The 21,377-nt window shown below is 44.1% G+C and overlaps 1 protein-coding gene and 1 pseudogene across 1 annotated transcript in view; both read left to right on the top strand.

The window, feature by feature from the left end:
* LOC147419444 (uncharacterized) overlaps positions 1–10,800 on the top strand; it is a 33,833-nt gene extending 23,033 nt beyond the window's left edge. Inside the window, exon 2 of the mRNA XM_086506082.1 lies at positions 10,123–10,800. Within this exon, the coding sequence (XP_086362208.1) occupies positions 10,123–10,192 (70 nt within the window). The 3' untranslated portion in view covers positions 10,193–10,800. The remainder of the gene's footprint in view (positions 1–10,122) is intronic.
* A 3,787-nt stretch (positions 10,801–14,587) lies between these two features.
* On the top strand, positions 14,588–16,464 carry LOC147419443 (subtilisin-like protease SBT1.5 pseudogene; annotated as a pseudogene).
* Positions 16,465–21,377: the final 4,913 nt, after the last annotated feature.

The raw sequence follows: 21,377 nt of genomic DNA, 5'->3' as shown, positions 1-21,377 counted from the left end.
TCGAAACTCTTGATAGTAAAATTATCCGTCACACCCAGACCGTACTGATCTTCCACGGGTGTCTTGATGCACTAAAATTACATACCCAGGCAATTTCATCCAATTAGGAATATTCAGTAATTGACACATCACAATGCAACACAAATGCTCACATATGCATGCTACAAGACACAACAAACAGCGCCGCTGAGCACTCCCCTGGGACAAACAGTCTGCGGTATGAAGCTACTGAACGACTACCTCGTCACTCCTCCCGCAAATAACCTAAAAAGGTCCGGGCCATGAGCTCAGAGGACTGTACAACCAAACGCTCCCCAGACCGCAGTCTGCGTCGCTCAGAGGTTCAAGCATACAACCGAACGCTCCCCAGGCATCGGCCTGCGTCGTTCGGAGGTTTTCTAGCATACAATGAAACGCTCCCCAGACATCGGCCTGCGTCGTTGCTAGGTTCAAACAATACGAAAACAGTATTTCTCACTTCTCCACTTGGGAGTAAAAATCACCAATCAATGAAACCAGTATTGAAACCAGAGTCAAACATTTCAAATCGGCACCAAGACAGGTTTAAAACAGATAGCATCCATTTCAAACAAAGTGTAAACAATACTTTCTCAAACAATGTTCAAAAGTATCTAACTAGAAAACAACTAGAGAGGTCATTCAGGGTTTTGTTCGGACAATCGAACTTTGAGGGCAACGGGCTTGCCCTTTTGCATCATTTGGTTCGGTTCGGTTCAGGATGTGGAGAGTTGCATCATTCTTGTCGTGCCAGGGCATGCCCAAGAGAACGTCGCAATTGCGCAACTTCATAATGTGGAAATCAGCTTTTCCATGATAATCTTGTATAGTCACTGGAAGTGCACCAATGAGGGGTACCACTTTCTTAGTTTGCTCCGTGGCTAGCTTAGCTTCAATTTCTCCACTTGAGCCCTAACCTTATATTTAAAGGCCCTTGGCCTAAAAAGCAGTTACAGTAAAAAGCCTTCAAACTCAAAAGCATCTGGTCCAAAAGCAAAGCGAAAAAGCTGCCAGTGTAAATCACGGAAGTCCGTATAGTTGCCATGTCATCAGCCAGCGCAAATCGCGCCGTACAGCCTGCCACGTCATCATGCTAGCGCAATTTTCGAAAATCTGCGACGTCATCAGTTTTGGCGTGTGTCTGGATCCTGCTTTATTTTAATCCTTTGTGTCACTTGTGGCCCCATCGGACGGGGTCCCCATAAGTTGGTAGGACTTCTTCTTCTGTTACTTGTTCTTCTTAGGGTTTAGGCCCCTCGACCGGCATCTGTAAGTTGGCTCCATTCTTTAGGCTTTGGCACGTCAGCAGTTTGTTACATCTCCCCTTCTTGAAAGAGAGTAATCGTCCACGATTACAACATATTTGCAAAACAACTCAAGTTAGCTCAAAAAAATTTCCGAGGGACATTTCGAGGGACTGTGCTCCTTTTATTAAGGAGTTAGCTTCTCCTTTATGTTCTTTTGATCAAGGAGTTAGCTTCTCCTTTCGGCTGTTTTGATCAAGGAGTTAGCTTCTCCTCTCGTCCAGATCGAAACTCTTGATATTCTGGCGTAGTAAAATTAGCCATCACACCTAGACCGTACTGATCTTCCACGGGTGTGTTGATGCACTAAAATTACATACCCAGGCAATCTCATCCAATTAGGAATATTCAGTAATTGACACATCACAATGCAACACAAATGCTCACATATGCATGTTACAAGACACAACAAACAACGCCGTTGAGCACTCCCTGGGACAAACAGTCTGCGCTATGAAGCTACTCAACGACTACCTCGTCACTCCTCCCGCAAATAACCTAAAAAGGTCCGGGCCATGAGCTCAGAGGACTGTACAACCAAACGCTCCCCAGACCGCAGTCTGCGTCGCTCGGAGGTTCAAGCATACAACCAAACGCTCCCCAGGCAACGGCCTGCGTCCTTCGGAGGTTTTCTAGCATACAATGAAACGCTACCCAGGCATCGGCCTGCGTCGTTCCTAGGTTCAAACAATACCATAACAGTATTTCTCACTTCTTCACTTGGGAGTAAAAATCACCAATCAATGAAACCAGTATTGAAACCAGAGTCAAACATTTCAAATCGGCACCAAGACAGGTTTAAAACAGATAGCATCCATTTCAAACAAAGTGTAAACAATACTTTCTCAAACAATGTTCAAAAGTATCTAACTAGAAAACAACTAGAGAGGTCATTCAGGGTTTTGTTCGGACAATCGAACTTTGAGGGCAACAGGCTTGCCCTTCTGCATCACGATGATGGTTCGGTTCTGGACGTGGAGAGTTGTCGTGCCAGGGCATGCCCAAGAGAACGTCGCAGTTGCCCAACTTCATAATGTGGAAATCAGCTTTTCCATGATAATCTTGTATAGTCACTGTGTCACAAATGGGAGCGCATAGCAATATAAAATATACTCGGATAAATAAAATTTATCACTTAATATTGAAGCCAGAGGATATAGAGAGAAATAGATAGAGACAGAGAGATAAAGTGAGAAGATCGACACAGTAATGTGGACCAGAAGATGGGCTGGTCCCCCCCCTTATGGAGTATTCTTTATTAGGGAAAATCTTTTTACAAGCACAAGAACCGGAGAAAACCCCTCCGTTCTAAATCTCTGACTCGATGGTCGTTCCTTCCCGTAAGGGAAATCTGAGAGACAAGCTCTCAATCCTTTTTCTGTCTGTACTCGTAGTCGAGACTCCGCAGACAATTTCCGAATTCCGTTTCCGGAATTTCCAAGCGTAGGCCGAAGCCTTCTCGCTTCTCCTTCGCGATGAAGTACCTGCAAACACACACGCAAACACACGACAACAATTCGTATGGCGAATCCACAATAGATACCTGTCGCTCTTGCGCGGGAAAAGCGACTTCCGTGCTTCTTGGTCTCGCGATCTCGCGCGTCTTCCGGTGGCAGAGTCTTCTCTTGCTGGCACTGGCAACCTCCCTTCAGTGAGGGCATGTGGTGCTTTTATAGCTCCTTCACCACAACACGAATAGCTGCTCGCGGAGAGATCGCGGCCGTCTTTTTTTTTCTTTTTTCCACTGTTCTACCCGAAATAGGGAGAGAGAATTCGCTGGCTGGTTTTGTTGCTTTATTTTCTAAGTGGCTGCCCACTTATTAAGTGGACGGCCGACATATTTTTAAAATTGGTCTGAACCTGCCCAAAAACTCAATAAAACCTTATAAGTTAAAAACAATGCTTTCACAACACTACCCAAGCGTCCCTGGATGCAACCACATGTACGAATGCAATGCAAACATAGATTCCTCGCGGGAAAGCGTCTGCTCTTCCCGAAAAACTCGTTAAAATATCTGCTTTTTAAGAAAAGCTTCTCAGAACCCATCTTTATTCTTGTGCTTGCGTCTTTACGCGTATTCCTCTTTCCAGTTCGGATTTCCTCTCGACTATGGATATCCCCTTTCTGATGCACCCGTCACCCACCTTGTGACGCATCAGGAATAACCATCACCTAGTCCTTTCCTACCGAACTTACGGTACAATCCCCTTCACGATGCTCTATGTCACCCATCCTATGACGCATCAGAGATGTCCGTTCCCGGATGGTCGGATACTTCTTCCCGATGCTCCCTGTCACCCATCCGATGTGACGCATCAGAAGTACCCGTTCTTGGTGGCCTTACAGATATTCCCGTTCACAGTGCTCCCGTCATTACTTTGAATGATGCACTAGGAATACTCTGTACTCGGATGTCTCCAGTGAGAAAAACCCTCTCACTTAAAATTCCAATAATTCATTTAGAATTATTTTTCCTGTTGTTCCAAGCGAGAAAACCCTCTCACTTATAAATCCAATAATTCATTTAGAATTATTTTTCTGTTAGATAAAGCCAATTTAGCAACACACTGGAAGTGCACCAATGAGCGGTACCACTTTCTGAGTTTGCCCCGTGGCTAGCTCAGCTTCAATTTCTCCACCTGAGCCCTAACCTCATATTTAAAGGCCCTTGGCCTAAAAAGCAGTTACAGTAAAAAGCCTTCAAACTCAAAAGCATCTGGTCCAAAAGCAAAGCCAAAAAGCTGCCAGTGTAAATCACGGAAATCTGTATAGCTGCCACGTCATCAGCCAGCGCAAATCGCGCCGTACAGCCTGCCACGTCATCATGCTAGCGCAATTCTGAAAAATCTGCGACGTCATCAGTTTTGGCGTGTGTCCGGATCCTGCTTTATTTTTAATCCTTTGTGTCACTTGTGGTCCCATTGGACGGGGTCCCCATAAGTTGGTAGGACTTCTTCTTCTGTTACTTGTTCTTCTTAGGGTTTAGGCCCCTCGGCCGGTATCTGTAAGTTGGCTCCATTCTTTAGGCTTTGACACGTCAGTAGTTTGTTACATCTCCCCTTCTTGAAAGAGAGTAATCGTCCACGACAACTCAAGTTAGCTCAAAAAAATTTTCGAGGGACATGTCGAGGGACTGTGCTCTTTTAATTAAGGAGTTAGCTTCTCCTTTCTGCTCTTTTGATCAAGGAGTTAGCTTCTCCTTTCGGCTGTTTTGATCAAGGAGTTAGCTTCTCTTTTCGTCCAGATCGAAACTCTTGATATTCCGGCGTAGTAAAATTAGCCATCACACCTAGACCGTACCGATCTTCCACGGGTGTCTTGATGCACTAAAATTACATACGCAAACAATCTCATCCAATTAGGAATATTCAGTAATTGACACATCACAATGCAACACAAATGCTCACATATGCATGTTACAAGACACAACAAACAGCGCCGCTGAGCACTCCCCTGAGACAAACAGCCTGCAGTATAAAGCTACTCAATGACTACCTAGTCTAAAAAGGTCCGGGCCATGAGCTCAGAGGACTGTACAACCAAACTCTCCCAAGACCGCAGTCTGCGTCGCTCGGAGGTTCAAGCATACAACCAAACGGGCTCCCCAGGCATCGGCCTGCGTCGTTCGGAGGTTTTCTAGCATACAATGAAACGCTCCCTAGGCATCGGCCTGCGTCGTTCCGAGGTTCAAACAATACCAAAACAGTATTTCTCACTTCTCCACCTGGGAGTGAAAATCACCAATCAATGAAACGAGTATTGAAACCGGAGTCAAACATTTCAAATCAGCACCATGACAGGTGTAAAACAGATAGCATCCATTTCAAACAAATTGTAAACAATACTTTCTCAAACAATGTTCAAAAGTATCTAACTAGAAAACAACTAGAGAGGTCATTCAGGGTTTTGTTCGGACAACCGAACTTTGAGGACAACGGGCTTGCCCTTCTGCATCAAGGTGATGGTTCGGTTCCGGATGTGGAGAGTTGCATCATTCTTGTCGTGCTAGGGCATGCCCAAGAGAACGTCGCAATTGCCCAACTTCATAATGTGGAAATCAGCTTTTCCATGATAATCTTGTATAGTCACTGGAAGTGCACCAATGAGCGGTACCACTTTCTGAGTTTGCCCCGTGGCTAGCTCAACTTCAATTTCTCCACCCTTTGCATCATAATCAAAGTGCATCTGCTTCAAGAATTCTGGATGGATGAAGTTCTCCATAGCTCTGGGGTCAAAGAAAATAAGGGTTTTCAAGCCGTTGACTTTTCCATAAGCTCTACATAATTCATTAAAACTCTCCAGGTGTATACCATAAATATCGGGTACTAGGCCAATAGCAGGTCTAGCCTTCTTGGTCGGAGGTGGGCGTGGGGATTTGTCTGTCGTGGGAGCAGAAGGTTGCACTGAGGACGTTGAGGCTCGCTCAGGACATGTATCTAACGTATGCCCTGTTTGGAAACATTCGAAGCATCGGCCTTCTTGTAGCAAGGCGTCTCGTTGACGTTGTGTCAGACGAGGCTGTTGAGGTTGGTTTTCACGGGATTCCCAAGAATTTGTTCGTTGTTGTCGGGAGTTCTGGTTAGTGGCCGGAGGTTCTTCTGTGGTAAACTCCAACTTTCCTTTCATGAGCTTGTAGCCGATCGCGGCATGGTCCATAAGCTCTTGCATGGTAGAGACTTGCTTGGAGAGACAATATTTCTGCAATGGTGATGGTAGTCCAATGGTGTAGCGTTCGCACTGGTCCTCCAAGGGAATGAACTTAAAGGAGGACAACGGAAGGTACACGTCGAGAAACCTTTGGTTATAGTCGTCCATGGTTTCGGTGGCAAGCATTTTCAAGTTGCCCCACTCTGCCAAAATCCAGACTTCAAACATCGAAGTCATGTAACTATGTGCAAAAACTGTCTTGAAAGCTTGCCAGGTCCTTGGAGCATGCGGTTGTGTCGCGATTGAACTCCACCATTGCATAGCATTATCTTTAAGAAATCCCTTTGCTCGAGAAATCTTGGATTCTTCTGTATAGTTTCCCAAAGCATAGATGTTGTCGAATTGCTGTAGGAACTGCAATGCTTTCTTGCGATCTTTCACCCCGGAAAAAGTGAGAAATTTGACTGTCGTGCCACCATCTTTGAAATCTTTGGGTTGGTTAGGCGCATGTCCCGGGTATGGATAATAAGGGTATTCATATGGGCTCCAAACATTGTAGCTTGGTGGCGGTGGTGGTGGAGGTGGGGGTAGTGGTGGTGGCAAAGGTGGTTGCATTGGATGAGGGTCAGATGGCTGCACCATATTCCTGAAGACTCCCTCGATCGGAACAGATGGTTGAGAAGGTTGCCGGTTGGAAACTCTCGTACTTTCTGGTGCCGGAGGAGGAGGTACCACCTGGGGTATCAGAGGGGGTAACATGTAGTTCAAAAATTGTTGGAAACTTTGCAGCATCGGAAGATTCTGCTGAGGATGCCGCGAAAGAATGTCGTGAAGCTCGTTGAGTAGACACTGCGATGAAGACGGGAGCGCGCCCAATGCGCGATGAAGTAAGGGTGGGAGTGCCTAATAAGTCCGGGTTGGACGGCGAAGATACCTCAAATCGAAATTCCAATAGCTCTGTCTCCTCTTTTGTAGGACCGGTATGCTTTCAAAAAAGCACACGCATGATGCTCTGATACCACTGTCACAAGACGGGCACCACGTGCCAATAGAAAAGAAGAGACTGAGCAAACTTTTAGCACTTCAATAACAACTGAAATAGAGAGGGAGAGACGACACGTGACACGGAGTGGCGGAACTCCACCCCAGAGAGTGTTGGCCCCAAACCTTGGCGCCCCTTTCGGTATTTCTTTATATTGCATCAACATAGTACAAGCCGATACTCCAAACTCTGCACCTTCTCGAGGAAGCATGCCAGAGAATGAGCCCTAACCTCATACATATGTAATGGCCCTTGGCCTAAAGAGCAGTTACAGTAAAAAGCCTTCAAACTCAAAAGCATATGGTCCAAAAGCAAAGCCAAAAAGCTGCCAGCGTAAATCACGGAAATCCGTACAGCTGCCACGTCATCAAACAACGCAAATCACACAAACCCGTACAGCTTGCCACGTCATCATGCCAGCGCAATTTTCGGAAATCTGTCACATCATCAGTTTTGGCGTGTGTCCGGATCCTGCTTTATTTTAATCCTTTGTGTCACTTGGGGCCCCATTGGACGGGGTCCCCATAAGTTGGTAGGACTTCTTCGTCTGTTACTTGTTCTTCTTAGGGTTTAGGCCCCTTGGCCGGCATATGTAAGTTGGCTCCATTCTTTAGGCTTTGACACGTAAGCATTTTGTTACAACTTGACTAAATATTTTCGATGTAGTCTCCCGGACTTTAGTTGTCTCTCGGAGTGGTGTATTATCTGTTCCGGTTGAAGGATTTCCTCAGTCTCTTCGACTTCTGCAGGATCTTCTTGACAAGTTCTTGTACTGGCTCACTGGAGGAGGACCAACATATGGTCGGAGGTGTCACTTGCACATCTTACCCTATGTGCATGTGGACAAGCTATCTCCCAGGTCTAGGATTGAGGTTAGCCTAGGAAGTGTTCTGGCACCCTTGTGAGCCTGTGCGTAGGTAGTGCATGTCCAGGCACTTAAGAGTAGTTGCATATCCTCTGATTGCACAACCCAATAGCCCCCAGCATTTGCATTGTCCAAGCCAGTACACCCAAATTTCCATGGCATTTTGGGGTAGTTCAGTTGCAGGCATTTTTATGATTTTCTTTATTTAATTTATCCATTTCCAAGGTCGTGGGGCTGTAGGGGGGACTGCTCAACCCAGCCAGATGGACCTTTATAAGCAGAGGGGGGGCGCTCACTACAGGCAAAAGAGGCAACAGAAGAAGTTTACAACTTGCAGTGCTTCTCCTCAGCAGACCGGCAGAGAGCCTAGCGTTTTCAGCCAACAAGACTCCTGGCATTTTTGGATCTCCCAGATCAACCAGCGTTTTTAAATCCCAGCACTTGGCGTTTTTGCAGACTTGTAGATCAAGCCTAGCGTTTTGTAGACTTGCAGAATTGCCTAGCGTTTTCAGTCTCCGGCATTCCGACCCAGCAGAACTTGCCAGCGCTTTTGGTTTTCAGCCATCGACACTTGCAAATCAGCCCATAGCTTTGCAGGTCTCACCCTTCTCGTAGCAGATCCGCATCATCCCTTCAGTTCAGCCAGCGTTTTCCAAATCAGCCAGCAGATTTCAGAATTCAGCACATAGCATTTTGCTAGTCGTCGTCACCGTCATCGTCACAGACATAGTCCCAGTTTCCCGCAGCATTTCAGCCCTAGCGTTTTCAGTTTTCAGCCCGTCCTTGTCGTCGCCATCGTCAGGAAGTCCATTGCATCTAGACCATTATACCAGATTTGTGCAATCTATAGCATAGACCTCTCTTGCCATAGAGAGGGCGGCCCTTGGAGGAGGGTTTGAGAATCGTCTGATGTTGTATTCTTCTCTCTTCTCTCTCTCTCTCTCTCTCTCTCTCTCTCTCTCTCTCATTCTCAGCACTTTCATTCACAATAGCATTCACTTTGTTTGTGATCATTGCACTTGCACTTTCTCTCTAAGAACGGAAGGCTCTCCCTTCCGTAAGTAAAAGGAACCCTTGAGCACAGTTCGGAGCACTCATCCTGAGCACTATCAACATTCACTTCTGCTGCACCTTACATTGGTATCGGAGCTCTTTGGCAGTGTTCTGTATCACTCCAGGAAAGAATCACATAAAATTTTTTGCTTGTTGCGGTTGCACGTAACCCAAGTCCACTTGGGCGTGTCAATGCCTGGAGCTCTAACCACTCCAAATCTCACGTGGATTCTCTCTCTCTTTCTCTCTTTCAAGTTGTGTTGGTGTTACCAAGTGTGTAAGATTGCAGTTATTCCCTTGTGTTTCCATCTGGTCCGTCGCCGAAAGTCCAGGCCTTGTCCACTTGCCGATATTGAGAGCTTTGGGGGAAAGAAAATACAAAAAAATAAACAGACACCAAGAGACACCTCCCGCTGCCTGTTTGCGTCTCATGACCATTTTGGCCTTTATACAACATTAATTTCTCTGTTTCTCTCTGTGTGCACATTTGATTTCAGGCTCTTATGATGCCCATTTTGTGAATTCTCACTTGCACACCCACACATATGGCCAATTTCCTTGGTTCTTTAATCCACACACACAATATTATACTAGTTCAATAGTAGCCATTTTATCTTTTACTCCCTGGATGATTTGATCTTAAGATTTTTCATAACGGAGTTTGTTTAAATGTTGTATATTGGTATCATGTGCTTAATATGTATTTCAATGCAGAAATGCTACACTCCATGTAGCTGTTTTCTTTCGTCTGGACATATTTGAAACAAAACGACACGAAGCGCGTCAAAGCAACGAGACATCTAAACTCATGGAAAATTTCTTGTGCCACACGATGATTAGATTTATTTTGCTTCATTTCTAACGAAACATGGCTCGTGCCATGCACCTACTCTTTATTTTTCTTTATTTAGGCGGTTTGTTGGTTGGGGTATGGGGGAATTCTGATTCTTGATGTCCTGTGTAGACTTTCTAAAAGATTGTTCTGTTTTTCACAAACTAACTACATCGGTACTAGTTTTTGTTTGGTGATCATTTTTATGTAGAAGTGTTGGGTTTGCTTTGGGGTTGTTGCGAACATTTTTGTATGTGTAAATTTTTTGTTGTGCTTGTATATTTATTAGAAGTTTATGGTGCTGAAACTTGCAGTTTTTTAAAATAAGTATTGGACAACTCTCTGTTGGTGTTTGAGCAGTGACACAGGTGAATCTGAAGAAGAGGACGATGATACTGATGCCCATGCTTGTACATGCACCATCCAATAGTCTCTTGTGAAGATTCTCAATCGTCTGAGAGTTGAAAGTTCTCGGATTTTCCAGTGACAAGAATTTCATCATACAGAGAATCTTGAGGAAGCTATTGTTCTCCAAGGCATTGAGCACTTGCTTCCCAGACTCTCTTCCCTTTAATGACTGGATTGAGCAAAAAGAGCAAAGGCAGTGGCAGTCTGCTTTATGGAGAAGGGACAAAACCACTAATTTCAACTAATTGATCTTGTGGCTCCAGGTAGTAGTTTGTATTGATATGACTGGGGCATAAATTGACTGGGTTGAAATGTTTAGACTATAGCCAATTTTGTTTGGAATTTGCACTTAAGAGACGCAGAAGCTTAGTAATCTGTGAGCTCCCTAATAGCTTGTGTTTGGAACACCCTTAGCCATGCCTACATATGTCTGGAATGTTATGAGGTATAGTGGGTGAGTTGGCTGGTGAAACTTTCTTGTGCAATCACATCAAGTAAATTCTTTTGATCTTTCTGAGTCATGACAGATTTAATGTGTGGAAAGGGGTGACTCCTCACCTTGATAATGGAATTACAGCGAACTGCAAACTTTCAGGCTTTCAATGAGAAAGAGAGCTTTTGTGTGTTTAATTTGCAGGATTTCTGTGTTTGGACAAAATGTGCAGTATCTTGCATACCCAAAACAAATTCGACGTTCACAGCATGAGAGGTTCGCTGTATGAGGTTTTTGTCTTGCTTCTGAGGTGTTTTTTAACTGTTTACTTTAGAGGAAATTTTTGGTTGGAATTGGTTTTTGTTTTTTTCTGCCTTGTTCGATCTGAAAAAAATTCCTTCTTATATTACTAGATTTATTGTTCAACTTGCCCAATTTTGGATCTGTTCCAAGGGAGTTGTAAGTGTAATAGTGTAGACTTTGGCATTGTTGTGGCCTGCAATGTGGACCGCATGGGTACATGCATGTGCACAGGTGACTGATAACTATGAGCTACTTCATGGTGCTGACTTTGTTGATATGTTTCACAGTAATTTTTTTTTGGCCATAATATATTTTGTAAAAGTTACAGTAATTTTTTTTTGGCCATAATATTGTAAAAGTTACTTATATAACAATGTAGAGTATGTCTCCTTATTCAGGCTTGAGATCAATTTTTGTTAAGATTTTAGTCTCATGGAGCTGTCGTTTGTATGCTGTACCTTGGCTCTACAAGTTGTTAATGTCGTGGTTCTAGTAGGGGTGCATATGAGCCGAAAAAATTGTTTGTTATGCAACACAATATGACACTAAAGCTACAAATGTGATTGTGTTGAGCAAGATTGTTTTTGGAGCTGTTTTAAAGGTGCAGTGTGAAATGATGATAGGTTGAAGCATTGTGGGACCATGCTCATGGTCGTTGAAGAGCATGGCCGCGACAAAGGCGTGAGTGCTTGCTCGAAGAATTCAAAGGTTGGACATAGGGTATAATTTTATTGAGCTCAAAGGCCATTTTGGAGCTCGGAGCAAATGCTTTTTTTTAATGTAGGTCATCAGACTAAAATTATTCACTTAAGCCAAGTCCCTATTACACTTTTTAAAAAATAAATAAAGAGAAGAATCTACATTAAAAAAATCAATCCTTTCATAAAACAATTCTGCACAAAAAAACTCACTATCAGGTCAACTATTGAACAAGTGGAAAATACGTTTTTAAATATCCAGCCGTTGTAAAATGGTGAACAAGTAGGTCTCTGGGAAGAAGAAAAATTCCTTCAAATAGAAAGGGTGGATGGTTGAGGAGTATGAAAGGTTGAGTGGTAGGGACGAATGGTTTGCATGGAAGACAGAAAGCAAAGGTTGGAAATCAGCTATGCATCAAATGGGTAGCATGTTGTAGGAGCAGGAGAGAGAGGCGGGAGGCGTGTGCAAGAGAGAGAGTGCAGCATGTAGTGATAATGTAACAAGCGCCTTTGCTTGGTACTTTCACTCGGGGTTTGAGTGAGAATTCAAGGCCTCGGGAGGTCAATGAACTCAATGCGAGCAAGGCATACGGCTGGGCCATGCGCTTGCTATCGGCATCATTATTGTGAGATGCTAGCTTCTTGACGTGGTGTGATCACCTAAGTTGAACCAACAAATCCTTTGTATTCACCGACGCTCCCTTGTTTCACTGACGACGGATCCACGCTTATTAGAAACCTTTTAGTGTTTTAGCCCTTTTAATTTTTTAAAGCCATTAGGAATAAGATGCCATTTACTGCTTTTTCCAGCATTGACCAGACATACTTAAAAATTGACGGGCTTGCATATTCTCTCTCCGCGAGTACGTTTGTATGGGTTGGTCCAAGTGGTAACGGATTCCAGAGTGTTCTCTGGGCCGCTCTCACGAAGAAGAACAAGTGGCACCGGTGCGTTGTCGCTCTCTCAAGCTTGGGCCGCTAACCTCTCTCTCTCTCTCTCTCTCTCTCTCTCTCTCTCTCTCTCTGTGTCTTATGCCCTCGCCGCACTGAGTGTTGTGGGACACTATTCACCCTATTCTCCTATGCCACTCCCACAACACTCAGTGCGGCGAGGGCATAAGAGAGAGAGAGAGAGAGAGAGAGAGAGAGAGAGAGAGACCTATGTCTGTTGCGCGAGCATGAGGGCAGAGGGGATGGGAGCACGAGTCACGTGAAGGGGGGGGGGGGGGGGGGGGGGGGGGGTTAATAAATGACACCTCCTTTTGGGAGGTGGGATCAATGGCTCACAATCACCGGTTGATTGTGACTGTTGGATTGCCTATGGAATGCAAAAGATTCCTAGTTTTTCGGATCTGGGACTTGAACCCGCTACCCTCTCCCCCATGGAATTGACTCTAACCGTTAGGCTAATGCGTGCTCGTTGAAAGGTGTGTGTGTGTGGTAAGTTTATAAATCACGGCATCGCGGACAAGTTTACACCTAGTTCACACTGAGTTCGCATTGAGTTCACACCAAATTTGGTGTGGTGTGCAGATCCTCCCCAATACACACCTAGTTCATGTTGAATTCACACCGAGTTCACACCAGATTTGGTGTGGTGCACATACCTCCGAGTTCACTCTTAGTTCACACCTAGTTCAAATGACGATCCGACGGCCCGGATTGCACCCGCCTTGCGATGCCTACTGTGGACCATTGATCCCACCTCCCTAAGAAGGAGGTGTCAATTAGTGATGAGGGGGGGGGGGGGGGGGGGGGGGGAGGGGGGGGGAGGGGTATTCATAGGGTCTCTCTCTCTCTCTCTAGCTTGCTCGCAAGCGACATGTCGTAGACAGAGAGGGGGGTTGACTTGGATTTTCCAATTGGGAGAGAGGGGGTGGAGAGAGAATATCCATCAGCATCTAAAAAAGAAACTGAGGTAGAGACACTGAGTTTCTTTTTACTTGGTGAGCCTAATGTCCTTTTTCAGTTCCTCCACACGAGACTGAGCCACGTGGAGGGGCAAATTCGCTATATGTAATTACTTTGTCGGCCCAAAAGCTTTCTTTGAAAGGAGACGCGTAATCCCAGAACGCCGCTCTGAGGACACACATGCGATGAAGGCAACGACAATCAGGAGTTGGCCGGGGCTGGAAAGTGCTACCCTTGAAGAGAAGAGCCTTGTAGGGCAGGGCGCTCCGTGCATTCTTGTCCAAAGCTTCATAAAAGCAGCACTGGCAATCAGAACTTCTGAAGCAGGGAAACACAGGTGAGAGAGGAAAGAGAAAACTGCCTTCCTCATCATCATTCGTACATATAGTGAGGGAGCACGATCACATGGAATACATTAATAGTAGGTTATAGTCAGTATGGTTGCTGGCTCAAAACTCTGGATCTTTTTGATAGAATGCAAGTCAGTAGTACAGAGCCAAATAATGTTCTCCTTGCATCCATAAGAGTAGTATAGAGCCAGATGATGTTCTCCTTGCATTCATAAGAGCATCTAGGGATACAGGATTTATCGAGAATGTGACACTCTAGACTTGACTCGAAGTTCTCGGTACAAGATGCTTATTAGTATGTATGTCGAATGTGAAGCCTTGGATGATGGTTGCAGGTTGACTGACATGATGCCAGCAAGGAGTTTATTTGCATGGAATGCTATCTTCGTAGATAATATCTAGCATCAGATGGCAGATGTTTCCTCCATTGTGAATGTTTTGAAAGCATGTACCAAGCTACAAATTCATGTCAAGGCCAATTAATGCATACATGGAGCTTTCGTTATGAGTTGTAAGGGACATTAACCATTGGAAATGCTCTCGTTGAATATTATATGAACTGTCAACATGTGAAGATGGCTCAGGGCGTGTTTGAGGGTTTGGCAGTAAAAGACACAATGACTTGAAGGAATTCCATGATTGCTGGTTACTTGGTGAGCCAAAGGCTCTTTTTCTCCTCAAACCACCATGTGCTGCTTGCACAACACCCAAAAAAACCACTCATGGCATCAATAAAAGCACTCTGTGTTGCTAATTGGAGAAGCAATGGGAGCTCGCTACCCAATCGCTCCTCTCTCCAAGGCTTCAGTGCCCTTCTCACCGCCGCCTTCGAAGACAACATTGTCAAAATCCTCACCACCCGCACTCCTGCTTTCCTCAGCCTTGCAGCTTCTCCCATCGGCGGTATCTCGCCTGTCAGTAAGCATGGTGCCGATGTCATCGTTGGACTCCCCGACACCGGCATCTGGCCCGAGTGCAGCAGCTTCCGTGACAATGCTGACTTTTCCCTTGTGCCTTCCTGGTGGAAGGCTTATGTGAATCATCACCTACCTTCAGTTCCTCCCGTTGCAACTGCAAGGTCATCGGTGCACACACTTTCGTCCGTGGATTCAAGGTCGCGATTTCCGGCTCACCCGTTGGCAACGTTGGATTCCCATCCCCCCGAGACAGTCATGGGCATGGTACACACACGTCCTCCATCACCGTTGGCATGTTTGTACCTGATGCTAGCCTCTCTGGTGCTGCAATTGGCACCGCTTTTGGCATGGCACCACATGCACACATTGCAATGTACAAAGTCAGCTGGAATTCGTCTTGCTTTAACTCGGATATAATTCTTGCAGGGTTTGATGCAACCATTCTCGATGGTGTGGATGTCATCTCTGTGTCTGTTGGTGGCACAATAGCACGTCCATTCTACAGTAAATATGCGATTGTGATAGGTGCATTCTCTGCAATGGAAAATGTCGGCAAGTAATGCTGGACCAACACTTGGAGGAAGCACTAAGTGTGGCTCTGTGGATATTCAACATTGCTGCAACCTCAATTGAAAGAGAATTCCCGGCCCCAGTAATCTTGGGTAATGGGAAGGAGTACAAGGGCATGTCCATCTGGCATACTAAAGTAAAGGAGGACCCACTGGTCTATGCAGGCAGTGTGGTGGTGCCGGGTGGAAATGCATCTCTTGCTGAGTGTATGTCTTTAGATGTGCTCTCATCTGATGCCGTCAAGGGGAAGACAATGCCATGTGTTGATCATGATGGAAAAAATGAGGAACACAAAGGGGTTTGCAGCTGTCTTTAAAGCCGATGGTATCGGCATTATTCTCGGCAATGGTGTTTCCAAAGGTGAGGACCTTACCTCTTTAGGTTACCACATTCTCCCCGCTACCTTGGTTGGGCACTCTTCGGTGAAGGAGATCCTGCAATACATCAAGTCAACCAAGAATCCAACAGCTCATGTACAGTTTCTAGGAACTAAACTTGGAATTAGGCCAACTCGAATGATGGTTGCATTCTCTTCACATGGTCCTAACCTCATTGCACCGGACATTTTGAAGCCTATCATCACTGCTCCTGGTGTGAACATCCTTGCTGCATGGATAGGATTTCAAGCACCTTTAGGATTAGTTGAAGACAGAAGGAGAGAGGATTTCAATATCCTGTCAAGCACGTCAATGTCATGCCCACATATGGCAAGTGTGAAAGCACTTCTCAAGGCTATACATCCCACATGGAGCCCAACAGCAATACAATCCGTACTTATGGCAACGACAGAGGTGACGGACAACACAAGATTGGCAATAGCAAATGCCTGGATTGGAACCACAGCAGATACAATTTCTTAAGGTGTAGGCCACATCGATCCAAGCATGGCTCCAAGACTACACCGATTTTTTGTGTAGTCAAAACTATACAGGGTGTATTTGTGGGTGTAGGTATCTGCAATGGAGCAAGAAGTCCAAACAAAATGGGCGATTTAAACTACCCTTCATAATCAGAATAAGGGCAACACATTTGAGGCTACATTCACAAGGACACTAAAAAATAGAGAGAAGAAGGAAAGATTTGCTGGAAGCATGGCAATTATGAACACATAGATCGAAGTGTGAACGATGGAGATGCAACCACGACTTCAACTCGATAACACTTAAATGTCCGTTATTTGCCTCCAATTCTCTATGCGTACGCTTTTGAATGGTTCAACACATAGAACATAAAGTTAGATGCGCTTTGCTTTAAGCTTAATCAATATCCTCTATCTTTTGCATGTCTTGACTCTTATTTTGTGTCCGACAGAGAGTACATATATTTACAACAGTGGCCATTTTGACTGCACAAGCACGACTCCAGCTCGACAACACTGCAAGGTCCGTTATCTAGATCTAATTTCCTGTGCTCATACGTTTGCTTGGTGCAACACATAAATGCTACGGGGCAGGGAACGGCTTCCATTTCTTATTATTTTTGGAGAGACCACAATGCCAACTCTCCACCATACTTTTGTATGGCACTTCTGCATGACGTGCACTGTATACTTAGCATTTTCAATCTGTGGCACATTATTGCAAGACAAAATGTTTAACTATTCACATTGCTTTTCTGTAGCTCGACTCAAAGATCGGCGTGAAGCTTGCGCAATCGAAAAGCACCTGTAAAGTATTGCAGGTAAGTAAAGAACTTTATTTCTAATTGCCATACTATATATGTCCTCATATCAATTGTGAGGTCTTCAACCCCGAGAAGATTGGGGCGACTTGATAGATGGCCTTCCTTTATTCTCCTTTTCCGTTGACGACACTCTACTCCGTTTCCACAAAGTAGAGATACGAACAACAAAAGAGAAAAAGTCCTCTATCCATCGTGTTCGTGGTTATAAGGGTCATATGCCACAGGCAAGGTCGATAAATCAAGTTTTAATCAAAGTTGTTTCCTAACATAAAGATGAGATCCCATTGATATATTTAGAATCCATAAACAACGCTTTTTTTTCCACGTTTAAGAGACGGCCGCCATCCATAAACCATAAATGTGATATGAAACTTAGCCTAAATTAACTCGACTAATTAGGTCCATAGCTTTCAGGGACACATAGATTTGAGACGTTTCGACTCTTGGCACAATGAGTCTCTAATTTCACTTCCCTTAATAAGAGGGAGTGAAAAGTTCATCGACTAATTGAGACCACCCATCCTTGACTGGCAACCTGAGCCAGCCCCCACTTTTCATCCCACACTCATACTTTTTATCTTGATTTCTAATTACTACCACATTGTTTTACATATACAAATAATGTTTTTTAATTAATTTCAGACACAGATTCATTTATACAGTCCTTTAAACAATACCAAAAAAATTCAAACAAAGCCTAATGAAAACAACCATATAATTCAACAAAAATAACTTTACAATTTCTCATGAGTTGTCGCTACCCGTGGACTTTCTTTGTCTAACCAACAGAGCCTTTGCAAAGGATTTATTCGCTAACCGTAAATTACGCAACCTTCCTATCTCTCTAACCGCGAGGCATCCCGCTACCCGCGAGGCATCCAGCTAACCGTGAGGAACAAAAGAGAGCTGATAACCTCAGCTTAATTTTCGCTAACCGTGGGATCACCTCGCTACCCGTGAAAAACAAGAGATATTCTTTCAATAATTCTTCACTTTGAATGATTCTTCAACATGATCAACCAACTCTTTATATCAACTAGTATCAACTTATCAAACAATAACAATTATTAAGCAATAACAATTCAACAAACAATGTCAATTTATCAAACAATTCTTTCACTAATGTATGAAAACATATGATTGTTTCTTATGATAGAATCACGTTTCTTGGACAGTTTAAGGGAATCCCTATGTTTAGCTTCCCAGGTCAACATGAATAACAATGCAAAATTATAAAATTGTCTTACCGGATTAGCGACATATTCGATTACCTCCCGTGTTTGAGGCTATACGACTTTCGACTTCTTCCGCAACCAATACCTCCGCTTGAGCAACATTTGGAGTAGTTGATGCCTTCCTCTGCACCTTCCTTGGAGGTGGAGCGACATGAGCGTCCTTCGAGCTTCGAGTCACTAAGTAGAGAAAAGGAAAAGAGAGAAAGAGAACTCAAGAATCAGAAGGGCAACACAACGATGGTAGAGAAGAATTGGAGATGGAGATGGCTTGAAGGTAAGAGCTTGAGGGAGAGAAGGTAACTCCGATGTCAAGGCAAGAGAGCTTCCGCTTCCAAGAGTGTGTGTCTGTGTTTCCAAAGTGAAGGGAGAGGGGTCTTTATATAGGCTCTCAAGGCAAGCTAAGAATAGAGAAAAACAAGGAGAGATAAGTTCGCGCACGTTTGCGGCTAAAAATTAAAATAAATAAATATTTGAGACACGGATTCTGATGCACGAATTCGATTCTCTAATATTAGAAGAAGCTTGGTTTCCAAGATAAGAACTCTAAACTTAACTCCTCCTCTCTTTCTTTCGTAAAAGTACTCCTCTTACTCCTTCTCTTCTAAAATTACTCTTCCTTTCCTAAAACTGCTCTCTTTCCTAAATGGTCAACTCTTATCATTAGATACCATCTTGAGGCTTAAGTTTCCCATCAACCTATAGTTTTTAAGTGAATAAAAACCATAAGTAATAGTTCCAGAGTCCGATTTTCAATCCGATCGTTTCGTTTGAACACTCTATGACTTAACAAAATGCGAACCTTAAATATTTGCAAAGTGAATAAAATACTTTTATTGAAAAATATTGGGTGCATTTCATTCTCCCCAACTTAGGGATTCGAGATATCCCCATCTCGAGAAAAGTGAGGATACTCCTACTCTAATTACTATCTCGACCATTATTATATCCAAAAGAGTGGTGTCTTTAGTCTGCTTCACTTGCTACTGCTGCTCCATTAGTCAATCATGGAAAAGAGTTCCGATAATGTCCCAACTCTTCACATTCAAAGCATCAAACATTCAAGCGTGGACAATCTTGCACATTAGCAGCATAAGCTCTTTGTGATTGGGTATCTCTAAAACTGTGATTATGTTCAATTCTTCTTGTAATCCATTGTTCCTTCATTAAAGGTTTAGCTCATAGTAAAGCATCTTGTATAGTGGTAAGCTTCAGAGCTTCCAATCGCGAATTAATTAGTTCTCTTAAACCTTGACAAAAGCGAGCTACCTACTGCTCTATGGTCATTGATGGTGCGTAATGTTTAAGCATTATAAAATTTGAGTAGTACTCTTCCAAGGACGATTGTATTGTTTCAAGCTAAAGAACTCATTCATCTTTATCGCTTCATGGGCAGGGGGTAAGTATCTTTCCTTCACTGCTTGTTTGATTTTCCACCAACTCTAAGAGTTCTCCAACACTCCCATGTCACGACAATGTTGTTTCCACCATAATTTCACTTTCCCTGAGAGGCGAAATATTTCTAGCATCGCTTGATTTGCAGTTGTGGTCCTTGCAGCAGAGAAGTAATCATCCATAGCTTCAATCCATACTTCTGCATCTTTCTCAATATCATCACCCTCTCCTTTAAAGGAAGGTGGTTGCATTTGTTTGAGCAACAACTTCTTCTCCTAAATCTTCGTATAAATAACATCGTTCTGAGGATTTTCCAACGTAGAAGTGATTTGACGATTCCCCTGAGTATACATCAATGTTTATAATAACTCAATTCAATAGAGTATTTTTCAAAGCTAGACTTATCCAGCTCAATCGTATAACTTAACCAATCATTACTTATTCGATCCATTAAACTCAATCACTTAACTTAATCAATCTTGACTTATCCAGTCCATCAAAACTCAATCACATGACTTAACCAGTCATGGGTCATCCATGTTGGAATTAGGGTTGCAGAGAAACACACACAGCTTGGAGAAGACGAAGGAAGCTCAAGGCACACAATAGAGAGTGTATTCCTTAGTGTGCAATGGAAAGATAGATAGCCCTAGAGTGATGGGCGTATATACAATGCACGGGGGAAAAAACCTCCTAAAGAGGGAAAAAATGCCCCGGCGGTCCTAGTGTGTTCACACACATCACTACCACATGTATATGGTAACAAATCCCCCCTGGAGTGATGCGGTGAACGAGAGCTGGCACATGAGTAAAGGGAAGTGCCATGCCCTGAGGACAGGATCAGTCCACAAAGGGGAGTAAGCCCAAAGCTTTGCGGAAAGCTTCAAGCTTCTCACGAGACAATGCCTTTGTGAAAAGATCTGCAAGGTTGTCCTGTGTTGGCACATAAGCCAAGCTGATCTCTCCTGCTGAGAGCCTCTCCCTGACATAGTGGTAATGCACCTCAATGTGCTTTGTGCGAGCATGAAAAACTGGGTTCCTCGCAACTGCCAATGCGCTCTGACTGTCAGTGTAGATAGTGTTGGCAGTGTCCTGTCCAACACCCAAGTCAGCCATAAGGCGTCTGAGCCATACACACTCAACCGTAGCTGTGAAAACTGCCCTGTACTCAGCCTCACAACTCGAAGTGGCCACAGTAGGTTGCTTCTTGCTCAACCATGATATACATGAACATCCAAGCATGAAACAAAAACCACTCGTGGACACTCGCGTGTCAAAACAACCAGCCCAATCTGAGTCCGAAAAAGCATGTAAGTCTGGCGGCAATGATCCCCCCTTGGGATAAAACAAGCCAAGATGTAAAGTGCCACTAAGGTAGCGGAAAATCCTCTTGACAGCCTGCCAATGCTTAGACCCTGGGCTATGCATAAATCTGCTGACCTGCGAGACTGCAAACTGAATATCTGGCCTCGTGTTGCATACATAAATGAGGCAGCCAACAGCAGTTTGGTAAAGAGTGACATCAGCAGGATCGCCAGCATCATGTAGACTCAACTTCAAACCTGTTTCCATGGGAGTGGCAATAGGTTTGCAATCCTCAAGTCCAAACTTACATAGCAATGTCTCTATGTAACTTTTCTGACACAAGGCAATACCACCATCACACTGCTTAAACTGTATACCCAAGTAATGATGCAACAGCCCCAAATCTTTCA

This window comes from Adiantum capillus-veneris, chromosome 29, assembly GCF_014529385.1.
Source record: "Adiantum capillus-veneris isolate H3 chromosome 29, ASM1452938v2, whole genome shotgun sequence".
Taxonomy (NCBI): domain Eukaryota; kingdom Viridiplantae; phylum Streptophyta; class Polypodiopsida; order Polypodiales; family Pteridaceae; genus Adiantum; species Adiantum capillus-veneris.
The sequence above is the reverse complement of the archived record's forward strand: the minus strand, read 5'-3'. Positions and strand labels throughout refer to the sequence as shown.